The sequence below is a fragment of the Aptenodytes forsteri genome, unplaced genomic scaffold, assembly GCF_000699145.1.
Source record: "Aptenodytes forsteri isolate BGI_AS27 unplaced genomic scaffold, ASM69914v1 Scaffold172, whole genome shotgun sequence".
In the NCBI taxonomy this organism is placed as follows: Eukaryota; Metazoa; Chordata; class Aves; order Sphenisciformes; family Spheniscidae; genus Aptenodytes; species Aptenodytes forsteri.
In genome coordinates, this window is record NW_008795018.1 from 12,656,532 (window position 1) to 12,672,039 (window position 15,508).

Here is a 15,508-nt window from a genome sequence, read left to right on the forward strand (position 1 = left end):
GGTCAACTCTCACTCAGTTTTGCTGGTTTCCAGAATCTTTAGCTTAAAGAAAAACCATAAAATTTCAATGCTTGTTTTGCCAAAGCTGGAATTTTGCTGACAGAAAACCGTTAAAAAAGAATTGCTAATGAGTTTTTTTCAGAATATATCATTTGACTAAATAATTTCAGAATAATATCATTTGACTAAAATGATAGACTTCTATCCATCGATGTTAATTCACTTTCCCTTGAGTCTAAACAGAGAAAGCACCACTGCAGATTGCCCCTTGAAAAAGAGAACAGAAGACTGGATGTTTTGTTGCAAATGGTGGCATTTTAAAATACTTTAGGAAGAAACAAACTGTTCTTGCTTTCAGCTCTTATGTCATATAAAATGAGTGAAATGTCTGATAGAAACTTTTCTACAGAATACAGCTTCTCAAAGCAGCAAGGGATCCCAGAGAAGAACAACTTAATACCATCCAGCTAAAGTACAACTCTTCATGAAATTTAGGGTATCCTGGAGTATCCTGCTAACTTTAAATACTTCCCCAGACTTCAAAAGGCCAGCAGTTTGTATTAACAAGTATGCCAGAGGACAAATTTACAAGCCAAACCAAATAATAAAGGAAATTAAACATATTCATTAAAAAGTCATTTCAGATGAGGTACTTAGCCTAACTTGTTATATTTCACAAATGGCCTTGTTTCCAGTAGCATTTTAATTATTAATTGCTGTTGGAGAATAGGAATTTCCTATATTGTTACAAAAGCCAAGACACAGAGACCCGTAAGCTACCGCAAAAATTTGCAAACCAGAAAGTGTACATAGACAAAAAGAAGCAGGCATGCGGTTTCAAAACCCAGTGTTTTCTATTACACTTCCTGTGCGGTGTTTTTCTTATCCACAGAATTACAAAGTGCAAAGTGTAAATGTAGACATTCAATTAAAACAATTATAAAGTATATAAGAATATTTATATTAACAGATTTTACAGTTATTTTGAGGACTTCTGCTATTGACATGAAAGCAGCAAAATCAGATCGAATTAAACAGAAATCCTCTCTTTTGATTATTTTATTTTGCATTTAACTGAGAATATTTTTAACATTTGAATGATTTATTAGACAAGGATTTTTCCTAGACTTTTAGGTGACAACGATCAGTCAAACAAGAGCACTGAAAAATAAGATAAAGGAAGTATGTTCTACAGAAAATGCTTATGTGGGATATACAATAAGAATTCTGCCAGCTGCAATCCTCCCAGTCCAAATTACTTCCTTCCTGAATCCCTCATTCCTCTAGTGCTCTTTCAGTAGTGGGAAATAACAGTTAAACTATAAAACTCTTACATTTGTATAGAAAAAAAGGTAAGCAGAATAATCAAATCTCAGTTATCAGAGCAACTGCTCATTGAATGAACTATCTAAGGAGTTGCCTTAAATTTCTTTTGAATAGGATATTGAAGAAGATTTCTTCCTTTCTCATAGAGGCAGTATTTGCATGGGTCCACTGTGCAAGTATATATGCAGGTATGCATACGCACAATTTGATAACTACTTACTTTTCCTCAGTAAAATGTACAATGAGTCCAGTCTCACTTCATGCAACTCTGTGCAGAGCAGTAGGGAAATCAATGCAAGATATTTTCCAGTCCAAATGTGGACACAGTCTCTCTTTTATTTTTATCTAGGAAATTGTGAGCAAACAGTTCCCTCGGAGCTGTATGCTTTAGTATCTCTGAGTAATTAACAAAATCTGTCAACAAAGCATTTGGGAATTTTCCTTTGTACATGCATGCTATAGCTAATAAGAAAACTAAAAGATTTAAGAGGAAAGGAACTGGAAGTCATTCAATTAAGTAATTCCTCTGTATTTAATGACCTGTTTCTTAGCACTGCAGGCAGCAATTCAAGCCACTTTTTCCACTTGTGGGCATGCTCTTTTTAAGAACCGAGGATGTTTTGGTCATTTTTTGGTGTCTATCTATTTACCTGTTACAGAACTTTTCATTAAAAAGGACACACTATGGCACAGAAAGAACATGATGGAGGCAAAAAGTTTCCAAAAAGTTTGCAAAGAATACAAAAAAGTTTGTAAGATTTTTCTATTAAAGCGATGAGCAACTTCACTGAAATAAACAGAATCCACAGCACTGGAAGCAGCCTTTACTGAGAAGTCTTGTGTATGTATCCATAACCATTTCATTGATGCACTGAAACTCCAGCCAGTCCTTAACCTGGGTGTCCACCCATGGCAACATCTAGCAGTTGCTGGCTCCCAACATTCCTCACATATCTGCAGCCCACCAACTAACCCCTTTGATTCTTATTTCCTCAGCCTCTACTTCTCTTTCTGTGTTACCTTCCCCCTAATATTTTATTTTTCACCTCTCTTCCTATCCAGCTCATTTCCCTAGATCACCACTAACTACAGAAAATGAAATAAGACTCTCATTTCTGTTCTTGTTAAACATGTTGTCTTTCAACTGCTCCTTTTCAGAAATATAAGCATTAACATATATCCACACAGTCTTTGAGTGTCAGTCCTCTTTTTTCCACCTAACTCTAGCCTTAGGGTTAGTCTTCTTAACCTAGAAAACACTTACAAAATGTGACGAAAAATACTTTAAAAATCTCCCTGGTTTAGATTGAGTATTAGAGTAGAAAATATGATCTCTGTGATCTCCAAAACGATTGGACTGTCTGCTGGCACTAAGTAGTCAAAGTGTTGTCTTAGAAGTGATAACAATAAACGGATTTCTATAAATCCATAAAAGCATAAATAAATGCATTTTTATTTGTTTACACCTAAGGCAGCCCCTTGAGGTGCATCATATAAGAGACATCTACCCCTCTTGCATCAGCCAGGCCTCATGGCCTGACTGTGGGAGTGAAGCTGGGCCATGTACCTCCTGTTCTCCTCTTGCAGAGCTGAGAATGGTTAAGGTCTGGAGCTGTAGTTTGAGAAGAGGAGATGCAGGAAATCTGAGATCCCAGACAAAAAGCATTTTGGGCAATTATTTGCTTTAAAAGAACATCCTGCTGACTTCCTCCAGAATGCCAGGATAGGAGTCTAGTTCCAAGATTTTACAGGGCAGTCTGAGATTCTTATCACCAAATTGCATTTTATAGTTTCTGAAACCAAGCTGTATGTGAAAATAGAGGTAGAAATAATAATCTTTGATCATATCCTGTGCTTGTTTAGTTTCGGTATCCCTTGTGTCAGTGGACAGGCACCTGCTTCAGATGGAAATGTAAGAATCCTACAGTAGTAGCTGGTTGACCTCCTGTCATAGCTCATTTCTTATTCATCCTTTTTCCAAAGGCCTCACTCTGCTTTCTATTAGTATATGCCTTGCCATAATGTGTTTCACCATTCCAGTCATAAAAGCAGCAGATTCTGCTTTGGTATTCAGAATTAAGTGCCTAAGTGGTCGCACAAGCAGACCTACACATATGAACAGGCATTTTGTACTAGTAACATCCATACACAATTTGAATGCCCAAATAAAATGTTGGCTCTGACTGGTGTTACTACAGTGTGGGTTTCTACAGTGTGCTGGATTTGCATAGACACTCAGTAAGCTTACTGGAGTCCATGTGGGCAGTCCTGCCCTACATGACCTGGTAAGTCCTTAGTAGCTCCATCCTGCAAGGCTTGCAGGGGTGAGACTCCCCGGGAATTCTTAGGTGTTCTTGGTGGATAAGGCTTTTCAAAAGATTCACTACATGGGATTATTATATGTGGAAAGATTCAGTACAAAAAGTAGTTATTATGAATTGAAATGGTTGAATACTTACCCTCTGATCTGTACTTGAGCCACAGCACTGATGTTGATATGGAGGTTAACTAAATTGCTGGTAGGATTAATCTTGTTAGAACTGGAAAAGATATGTTCAAGGGTTAAAAAGGTTATCTAGCAGAACTCTAGGTTGTTATAGATACAGCACTGAATACCACAAGGCCTACAATTAGGAAGCGATACCATTGCACATATTACAGCATGGCCTTGCTATTGCCACTCTTCAGTCTTGTAGGATGCTGGTATTAAAGTTTGATATTATCTGAGCTCCTCACATGTTTAATAATATAATCAATTAAAGCTTCCTTTAAAGAATCCTATGCATGAATCTGATGATACAAATTTATTTAGCTCAGAATATCATGTCAATTCCCTTGTTCAACTTGGCTATCTGTACGGATAGGAGTATCTTAATAGAATACAACAGTGTTTCATGCATTGGAGGAAGCCAGTGTTAATGAACAAGATAGGCTTTGTTGTAATAAAATTTACTTTTATGACTCTCCAAACTTGTGGCTTCTGCATGACAGAGCCTTTGAAGAAAAAGAACCAAAATAAACTGTTTCTTTACCTTTCTTATTTTCTCCTCTCCCCTATCCAGAGAGTGTTTACACTCTTAATCCCACTTAACAGTGAAAACAGATCTCTATGTTTAAAGCCCAGTGCTCTCACTCATTTTATTGTCTTTTCTTATTGCAAATCCTTAGTAGTAAAGGTAAAGGTAGTTTCTCTTACTTCAAAAGGCCATTCCTATGACTATAGCCCATTCATGTAAAGAAAGGTTTGCAGGTTCAAATTCATGAAGATAGTGAAAATAAATAATTACAGACTTTGATTTTATTTAATTATGGGATTAATGATACTAAGTTTGGAGGTTTTTTCCAAGGAAGTGTGGCAGGAAGGGTGGAAGTACTTCCTTGCTTCATGGAGACTAAGTTTCTATTGCTGTCACAGTTTACTGCTATCACATCTGGGTAGCATCAGTCAAATGGAAACATTCAGAGGCGGCCAGCATTCCCAGGGACTGACTCTTGAGGAGTAAAAGGCAATACTGCTTTGATCCAGGCTTTCTGGTTACAGATTGCTAAAATTAGGAGCAGCTCTAATTTGTTTGTTAACTAATGCAGATTCCCCTCAAACATAATTTGAACTTTTAATGTAATCCTCTATAGCCATTGCTTTGAGTACAAAAAGTGCTTAAAGTATAAAAATGACTATACCACTAATTTGTTAGAATAAGCTGCTCTCCAATTTGTATAATGGTACTACTTTCCATAGAGTTAAAATACAGATTTTGATCCTATATATTTGGTATTCAAATCTTGTTTGTGCTTTATGGTATTTTTGTAGAGAAGAAAATAGTTTAAATAAAAGTGCCAGGACATCTCCCTCTCTAAAGGGGTATATAGTTGCCTAGCAAAGTCCCCATCAGAAGAGGAATCAGATTTCAAGACACTACTCAGCCTCTTATTTCCTATAAGTAATGAACTTCAGTCTTGCAAATCAAAATATTTATTTTCCACTTGATATTTTGGAGTAAATTAAAGGTCTCTCTTTTGAATAACTCAGACCAGGACACAAATCCAGACATGTTCTCTGCTTCCCTTTCCTTCCATTTAGGTAATTTCCTCTTTCTGCCTTATGGATTTCTGTTTCCTCTTTCTTTTAAGATTGTTTTACCTGTTCACTAAGGACATAGAAATGCACAAACTGTAGTGCTGCTTGAGAAGGAATGTACAAAGCAGTGAGTTTTAACTGTAGGGTACATTCCCTATGCAAGAAGTTTTACTTTTTTTCTTTTAAAGTATCTGGGCGCTCTTCAGCATTTTGATACCAGCTTGTGGAAACTGTCCTTTTTGGTAGCCCAGCAGATTTCCTCCCTTTACATTTTAGGGAGTCACACTCATGGAGGAAGAATGAGATGTTGCTATCTCCTGAAGTTCAGACTTATTCCTCAGTAAAGCCTTGTCACTTTTTCTACGAAAGTGACCTACCCTCAACTCTTATTACTTAAAAAGATCTAGCTACCCAAAAAGCTCTGAACCTCCCCAGTTTTACAGCATGAAAAAGGTAGTGACGAGAGCCTCTGATACCCATTTAAAACTGTATTGCTGGCATTAATGACCTGACAGTGAACAGTGGTATGGACAGGGGACCTACAAGCTAGACGTTATATCTTGTATCTCTCTCTGGAGGAGCCCATGCCCAGGTTTGCATGCTCTCCAGCTCCCCAGCCAGACCCCTGGGAGAGGGCTGAAGCCTGACCAGGCACCTCATTGTCTTCTGTGGCATTGCTGTGCCCTTCCCAAGTTTCTGCATGTCCTTTCTTTCAAGGGTTACATTCTGGAAACATGACTTAAACATTTTAAATGTCTCAGTTATTTACCATAGTGAACATGATCAAGGCCCTCATTAAAGGCCAGACATTAGCAATTAAGTCTCTCTGTGTGGGGCAGGGAGGGCCCCATCAGGAACTCCAGTGTGTATTTGATGAGGACAGATGGAGCAGAAGCCCCGCCACCTACTGAAAAAGTCCTAGGTTTGTTCTTGCTGTTATCCTAACCCAGCCTGTCCTGTGCTTTTTTGTCCCTGTGGAGGAAATACTGCTCTGCATAAAACAGAAGATTCTCCAGCAGTAATATTTCAGCCCCACAAATGTGCAGGAAACTAATGGAAAAATGACAAAGGTTCACCTGCATCAAACTGAAACATTGTTTTCTCTTCACGCCAGTAAATTTGTTGAGCAGATTTTAACTGTTCTCCTTCCATTTTCTAAATTGTTGTGAAGAAGTGGCGTATCTCTTTTTTTCAGAGCGTGATACGTTTTTAAATACAGAACTTTGTTACAAAGTGATCACTGTTCATTAACCCTGAAGTGGAGAACAAAGTGCAAATTTGGCAAATCTGTAGAAGATTCTTGGACCACTGACCAAAACCAGTTACTCTGAATTTTAACAAAATATAATCCTCAGAATAACTCTAAAACTGATTCTGATAAAAGCTAGCAAGGCTCCAACTCCACAAGTCCTCCTGAAGAAAGCTACCATAGGAAAGCCCATGAAATAAATACCAACACTGAAGAGTTAGAGTGACCTTCTTATATATTAAACTTCAGATATCAACAGGAATTCAGAATTTAAATAATCATACTCTTGATAAAACATCTAACCTTTTTATTTGCAGCTCAAAATTGATGCTGAAATCTGCATTTTCAAAATGCTGAACAGAAAATCGAATGCCTGTAGAGAACTGGGAAAGAAACAAAACAACAGATTACAAAAAATGGTTTGATCTTTCCATATTGAGAAAGCAGTACTGTTCAACATTGCATTTCACAGACTTGTATAGGACACTGTTACTTTTTAAAATTAGTATGAAATAATATCATTTAGTTGTTTTCAGGAAAAAATACCATCGTGCCTGTGTATGTCACCAGATGGAAAACTTGGCTGGACAGAGGAAAGATCAAGAGGAACAGAGGAGCATACTCCCAAGAACACAGCAGTGGGCCTTTCTTCATCCAGACAGTCTTTGCTTTACTTTGCCAAGCCAAAATAAAATAATAGCCGTCTGGCACCTCTCATCCCTGCCTCCATCCATGCATGGCTTTGTCCAGGTCTCCAGGGCTTCCTGCTCCTCCCATTGTCTCTGCAGCCATGACATATGAGCTGCATGCTTTAGGTGTTGCAGGGCTGACTGATCACCTGTTTTTCTTCTAGAGGTTAAATTAGCAGCAGCTTGATGTTTTAGTTTGATTTGGTTTGAGTTTTTTCATTGCAGCTTCTGGGAGCCATAGTTCAGTTAAGAGGAATACAACTTCAAAGTTGTATTTGCAGTTCAGTTTGCCACAACTTGCAGTGTGTGACCACAGAAGATAAAGGGTAAAACACACAGTTCCCAAAACTGAAGGAGATAAGGGCTGCCACTGGTGCTCCCTTGTGTTTATGCAGACCTTGCTTCCTCCCTCTGATAATTTCCATCTGCTTTGCAAGAAGGGCACGGAGTAAAGCAGAACGAGTTAATTCAGAAGAGAGAATGGAATTGCAGGGCTAACTGAAGAAGGAGTATACCATAGCATACAGTGGGGTCTCTGTAACCCTCTCGCTGGACATAGTTACAGCCCCAGTATGCAAGTGGCAGGGGAGCAGGGGGAGATGCCCTCTGCCCTCCATGGTAAATTAATAAAATTGTACTGCAATGTTTAAATCAATGTTTTTAATTGCCTCATTTCAACTGCATGTGATTTAAATCTGGTAATTTTTGAAATGTGGATTTTGCATTGAGACTGACAGCAAAGTCTACAGCCTGTAATCTTGTACAACTTCTCACTCCCCCCTACCTCCCCTATTGCCTGATGGTAGAATTTCCTGCCAGATAACTTGCACACTGTGCTTTCATTTTTTCAAAAAGGATGGTTACATATAGCCATATTCTCCATGTGGAGAAACAATCTTCCTGAGAAATTCATCAAAAGGCATTAGGAAATGAGGACATCATTCGTTCATCTCTGCCAATATCTGACTAGATTGGAGGGGGCGGGGGGGGAAGAAAAAGAGTTGTCTGCTTGGCATACTTTCCTTAACATACTTGGGGTAGCATTGTCAGCAACAGTACAGGACACAGCAATGTGGAGTTTTATGTTTGGGACCCAGATTCAACATCACTGAAGAGGAGGCATTTTCCTCTGTGGATGTAATTTCAGATGTTTAAGTAATTCCTTTTTCCTAAGCATTATTTTTTTTTAAATTTTCATTCAATTCTCCTTCTTTCCTCACTTGCAGTGGTGCATCACTGAATCTTAATCCATCTCCAGAACGAGACTTAGCTAACACGTTTCAATTACTTCTTTCAGTTGTCCTATGCTGAAAGCAATATTGTCATCATAAAAGAAATGGCAAGTTCAAATCTTTGAAATCTGACCATTTCAATGTCGTATTTATAGCTCTTTTTGGAAGCAAAATCTTTAAGATTAAAAGATAATGCTCATTAAATTAAACAGAAGCTGAATAGTTGACTTGGAATTGAGACGTAAGCTATTTTTAAGACCACTTTTTGGACATGATTTTAACAACTGTATTGATATTTCATTCACCTTTAAAAATATAACATGATTTTTTTAATCTCCGAGACAAAAAATTCCAAATATTGAATTCAGCATTTCTCTTACTGTTTTTACTAATCAGTCTATATAAATTTGTTTCCACTTACAGCAGAAAAAAGATTTGATGAACCAAAGACAAAATTTTCCTCAGAGCAGACATGAACTGCAGTTTTGATGATCTATTATACTCCTGAGGCTTAATCCCTTATTTAATACTGAAACACACTCCTACTGTACGAGTCTAATAAGCTGCAGATGTTGCCTTTGTATGGTTGTATGACTTTGTTAATGTCAAGTAGCCCTTGACACTGCTACTAAGAATGGGGCTAAGATGCTCACATGCCCTTGCTGAAAACCCACTGAGGCCAAAGGAGTTGAATTTGCTTGAGCTTGTAACTTAGCAATCACTCAACCTCCGTATTTTAGTAGGACATTCATTTTATCAGACTAGTTTAATTGTATTCAAAATTTTCCAAGTGAAGTTAGTTTCATTAAAATTGCATTATTTTCCACATGAGTAACATCATTTATCTTTGAAATACATGACATTTCTGCTATTACTGATAAGCTTTAGTCTGTTATTATGTTCAACAGGATCTAGGAGTACGCTGGGAGACAGAGGGCTAGCCTGTTTTGAAATGTCTTACAGTGCATATGAAAGCTAAAGCCTCTGTGCTCTTGAAGAATCAGTTTGGTATCTACCAGGAAATGGGCAAGACCTTCCAAGCCTCCCAGTCTTCTAAACTTACTTCTATTCATTTCTATTAACTTCCAAATTGTTCTACCAGAATTTATAATAAAACCTACATCTCACTTGCTAAGGCTGCTGAACAGGCATTAGGAAGCTTGTCAGTCTGATCCATTTCAGCGTCATAAATAAGAACTTTGAGCACTCTTTGCCAGTGAGATGGTATCACAGACATTTAGTTTGCATTCTGGGCCATATGGTGGTGTGATTTTCCTTCCCATTTCTTTTTATCTTCTTTTTTATCTTTTTTTAACCGCAAAGATATTACTGAAAAGATTAAGTAATTTTTGTGGCCAGTAAACGATTTTAAGGACACAGATTTTCAAAAAGTCGGAGCTATACCAATTTTGATGACAATAATGCATTTTGAAGATATGAAGTGTCAGACAACTCTGTAGCCCACTGAAGTAACATCCCGTGGGTTACATCACAAAATCCTGACATAACCCTCATACTCAGAAGCTGATCTTAAAGAGTTCAAGAATTGTAGGATTTCAGGGTGCTGAAAAGTCATTACAATGACTCAATAGTTAAAAGTTTTAGGAATGTTTGATTTTGACCTAACCCTCCCTTCCCACTCCCTCACAACTTCCACAAAGAGTCCCTTTCTGACCGAATATTTTGAGAATAACTGATCTCTTGCCAGAGCAGAATTGTTTTGCAAAATTGGAAATGGATCAGAGCAGCCTTTCGTGATTTATACAATTTGTACAAAGGGCTGGTATTTCGCTGTTGGAAGTACATTTGCCATCATAAATATGTTTGGACTGAAAAAGCTCAAGTCCTTTCACCTTTACTAAGCTTCCAGGAGAGCTGGTTTCAAAGATAAAGTTAGGCTTTAAGCTTTCACTCGCTATAATCAAACACTTTTGCCATCTGGCTTTGTAATGCTCTATCTTCATATGCCTTACTTTTCAAGGGTGGGATTCTTTTGTTATAAGCCAGAATACCCTTAAACATGTTATGAGCCCTGCTGTTTTATTCTGCTACTTCTAAGTCTTTCTTTATGAAGTATTCTGCTTAGGAATATTTGGTAACAGTGCATTTATGGTAGCCCTAGAGCTGATTCTGAAGAAAAACAGGATTAGTTGTGCTGTGAGAATTCGTAAGGAGACAGGTGAGAGTAGTACTGCTTTAGTGGCCACCAAATAGCATTCCTGAAGTCTTGACACTGCTAGCATTTTGGGTCAAGGACAATGTGGAAACAGGGCTTTGGATTCAAAGGGAGGAGTGTGAGGGGCTGTACTCTAATACCTCCATGCTCAGACCTTTCCATTGCTTATGTTTATGACAGTATGCAAACCACAAAGATTTGCTCCTAGCTTGATATACAATGTTAGTGTCTCTTGTGTTTACTCTTCCTTTTCTCTTCCAAACCCATGGGTTTTCATGCTCTCCTTCCCCCCCACTGCACCGCAGACAATCACAAGATTCTTGTCCACTTTTGTCTGTATCTTGAGAATTTGCTTCTGCCATGAGACTAACCAGAAAACCACTAAGCAGATATATAATTTTGCTGGTTTTCTGGTACAGGAAATTATCTGCCTTGACTTGGGATTTATCTAGTGCTTTGGCCCATCATTGCCTCCCATCATCTCACTGTGAAAACTCCGTTCCTCAGAAATGTTTTCAATTACTCTTACTTTTTAGGAGTTTCATTTAGTAGAATAAAACAAAAACTATAAAACTGTTTAACTGTCTTTTCTATACTCGTTGACTCCAATGTCTATCCAGTCTGCATTCTTAGTGCAATGTCCTTCCCAGAAAATGTTTCTAGTACCCCCTTCAGACTTCTAGTTCATAGTAGTTCTACAGAGAAGGATCCTCACCAGGCAGGTTCCTGCTCCCAGTGGATCTATCACCTGGAGTTCATTTTTCAATGGTTTCCAGCTTCTTGTAATCCCAAAGAGTCCACCTGGGACTACTTGTGACCATGAAGGCAGTTAACTATGAGACACCTGGTCTCACACTCACTTTCAAAAGCTCTGTGACTGATCTGAAGCTAACCCTATGATCCAAACAAGCTTATTCTAGTCCCAGTCTCCTATCATATGACCCATTTGGTTCTTTTCTCGAGGGTCCAACAGGAACTGCTTCAAGATCATAACAGGCCAGGAAAACATCCCTCCATAGAGTCTGAAGAGTGAAATATTGATCTTCCATAGGACTAAACCTTAACTTAGCAGGGATTTTGAAAATACTAAGGAGATCTGCTTTGGTTTCTTTGCAAAGCCCCAGGCCCAATATGAAATGCAAACAGTGGTAGTTTTCAATTAAAAGCTGTTGTTTATTCCTCATGCTGTTGACTGCTTCATTTTTATTAGGACAGCTTTTTATCTAGGTATAAAAGCATGGATTAGTTGTTTTTAGTTAAATATTCATAGCATTTATGAATTTATGAGCAGCACTAGAATTCCTCTGCAAGGGCATCCGTGGCTGAACATTCCTGAGTTCAACACTTCTGGGATCGCCCTGAACTGTTTTGTCATGAAATAGGGACAAGTGATGACAATTGTGGAATGGGTAGCACTTTTTTTATCTCCAAACCTATGCTTAATCGTTATCTGCTGTCCATGATCAGTCATTATTCAGTTCCACTTTTGTCTAAAAACAATGTTCTATCTAATGTGTACTATGATTTATGAATAGCTGTCTTTGGAAAATGTTTAGAATTACATCAATAACTTGAAGGAAAACTTGACTCCAACCACATTTTCATGGATATAAATCATGATATAAACTGATAAGACAACACTTACGCACTCAAGATGAGAACCAGGCTAAAGAAGCTGTCATTTACTATACATATCCTAAGCAGAAAGAATACTAAAAGGGAGAAATAAACAGATCACATCATGGATTGGGATTCTCATTATACTAGTGCAACTTCTGTTACTTAAATTGAGTCACTCTCATTTTATCTAGAGTAAGTGAAATAAAACACAGGCTCTAGTGTCATTAATCTTTTAGAACAACAAATTGCTAGTTTTTCAGAAGCACAGTTCTGCCTCTTACTACACCAACAATTTCCTGTCCAAGTAAATAATTTGGTTTAGGTGCTGCTTATTGGAACACATTCTGCTAATTGAATAGTTTTCCATTTGCTCCCCTTTAAATTCAATTAGATAAAAATCAGTGAACGCATCTGGTTTTCCCTTACGTTTGCGCCAGCCACCATGGGGTTCCCAAGATCACAGACCACCATTCTAGTTTCATTTTCCATCTTGTAATCACAGCTCAATAAACGCAGTGCCTGTAACAAAAGGACACCAATATGGAGGTCAGAGATCACAGTGAAATGTATCCAGTTGGGAAAGTGATGCCTTTTTGACTGTGACATTTCTTTTGATTTCACACACCTGCTCAGTGCACTTAGCAAAACATTTAATTGGTTATTGTCAGACAATGGGGGGAAACTGATGCCAGGGAAAAACAAACAGGAAAGTTTCCCAGTACCTTAAGAGCCATGATGACATTACTCTGTTTCTAGTTTTAACATACTGCTTTGTTGTTGTGAATCATTCCTATAGCTATAATGACTCAACAGAGAAAAAAAGAGTAGGCAAAACTGAGTGAGAATAGGCCTCACGCTAATTGCAATGGTTGTATTATCCGTCACTAGAAGTCTCTGTAGTGAAATTCCGGCATTGGCAGAACTTTATTACAGACCGAATCTAGAAGTTTATTTTCCAACCTATGGTAAAGTACTTAGAACATTAAATACTTCTGTAAAAACATAAACTGTTACCTGTGTTTATAATTTAGCAACAAAGGAGATAATATCTGATAATGTGAAAAGCTAAGGTTTTCGTTGTTTATAGCAATAAGTAAAATTTAACTGTTTGTCCAGCAACTATTTAAAGTCCAGTTTGTACCTAGCATTTCTCAGGCAGTTTTGTTTGACAACTTTGAGGATACACTCATACAATTTCCCTCTAAAGCTCTTAATGTAAAATGTATCCTATGTTGTTTGGGTTTTTTTTTTAACCCTTTAGTCTTTATCACTAGTTGTTATCATCTGTAAACAAAAGACTGTATAAAAGGAGGAACAGCTACAGAATAGTGGAAGTTAGGAGATACAGAGTAAGACAAAGCAACAAAATGCTTGGGTTTTTTTTCTGTTTTCCTCTCTGGCATATTCAATAAAAGAAAATACTTCCATATACGCGCAGAAGTAAATCAGCTTTGTAAAAGCAGGATGCAGCTAGTTGTTGCTGTAAGGCTCTCCCACTACCTTTCCTCTCATTTGTGATTCTCACAGATTAAGCAATACGTGCAAGGTCATGCTCTTTATATAAAAAAGACCTGGGAAATCTCCAGACCACCAACTACCAATTCATTCCTATCTGTAAAAGCCAGCATGGACACACTGACCTTATCATTTCCCGAGATCAAAAGAAAAGATAGGGCATGTCCTAAAAGGAGCCCATGCGAAGCATGCCCTCAGTACACACCTCACTATACTGACACTTTTACAATTTGCTAGGAGGAAACAAAGTTTTTTACACAGCATGTCCAGTGCACTAGTAGCCTTTCCAAGCCATTCTAGGGTTGGGAGTGGGGGATTTTTACACTCTTTCCAGCTGGTTAATTAGAGGTGGGAAGCAACACATGGGAGAAGAGAGGGTGTTAACACAGCTGAAACCAAACTTGTCTGGAAAACTTCATTTTAGCTTGATGTGTGGGTTTATAGTTTTGATTTTGTTTTTGGGGGGGTGAAATTGAGGTCTAAATGTTAGAAAATAAATATTCATCTATATTTGATATTTTGCAGTTTCTTTATTAATGCTGTATCACACACACCAGTGCAGAGTAAATCAGCCCTTATCATGCAATTTTTTGTCCCTCAAAGGCTGAGCAAATAGGAGTTTTGGTGGGTTTTCTACGATTTGGAGGCTGTGGTCTTAGACTGAAAATGATTAACGGCACAGAATTTATATGACCAGCATCACAAAAGCTAATTTGTGGAGCCTAAAGATGTGACAAAGGGTCAGCTGTGGTAGAATTTCTTCAATACTGAGATTTATTGCCTTTGTTTTTTCACCAATCACCTTTTTGAGGTGGTCAAGTACATAACAGGAAAATTAAAACCAGGTGGGAAGCAAGCAAGAGCAGAGACTTATACACCCAGTATTGTCAGTATCATTGAGTTCATATGTAACTCAGCCAGATGGAAGGTTTTGCCACAGAACCCTTCTACCTGCCACTGGTAGCAATTTATATTTTTATAGCAACACATGGTCTTTTTGGCAGTCTTGAGCAGAAGCAAAACCCCAGCAATTAACACGTGTGCTCCCAGGGTGCATTTTAACTAGAAAATGATTGGATGCTTTAAGTAATCCAGGCAGCCTACAAACTTGAAACTCTTTCTGGTGATCTTAGTGATGAATTACTAATTGATGCCAGAATAGTTAAGCACAACAGGCTGCAGAGTAAAACACCTCCTCTCTTTCCTTGATCAACACCTTACAATCTTATTTTCTGAGGAAAAGTGGATGGATTAGGTACCAGGTGCCAGAATCTAGCTTCTCATCTAGCTGATGTATGAAGAACTAGAGTTTGTCCTCACAAGGCTCAAATCACATCTCATCTAGCCAGTCACCATGTCCTTATTCTAAGAATTTTCAGGCAAGACAAGAAGGTTTCAGGTCTTTTTCCTATTTTAAGAGAGTGTCACGCTTTAGTTCAGAAAGGCATGAGGATAATGGCTCGGAGCTTATCCATTGCAGCATAAATCTGGTTGTGATCTGCAATAATTCTGCAGTTCCCAGCCTGAGCAGAGACAGTTATGCCAAAACACGTAATGTTTTTGGTGTGGAACAAATACCTATTAGGGCTTTGTATTTGCCTGATTTACTTCTACTAATTATTC

At 38.0% G+C, this 15,508-nt stretch overlaps 1 protein-coding gene across 1 annotated transcript in view; it reads right to left on the minus strand.

Moving 5' to 3' along the window:
* Positions 1 to 15,508, minus strand: part of ITGA8 (integrin subunit alpha 8) — a 122,790-nt gene that overhangs the window by 41,039 nt on the left and 66,243 nt on the right. The window contains exons 21-23 of the mRNA XM_009275732.1: positions 12,797 to 12,889; positions 6,957 to 7,036; positions 3,786 to 3,866 (exon numbers count right to left, since the gene is read on the minus strand). Coding sequence (XP_009274007.1) covers positions 3,786 to 3,866; positions 6,957 to 7,036; positions 12,797 to 12,889 — 254 coding nt within the window. The remainder of the gene's footprint in view (positions 1 to 3,785; positions 3,867 to 6,956; positions 7,037 to 12,796; positions 12,890 to 15,508) is intronic.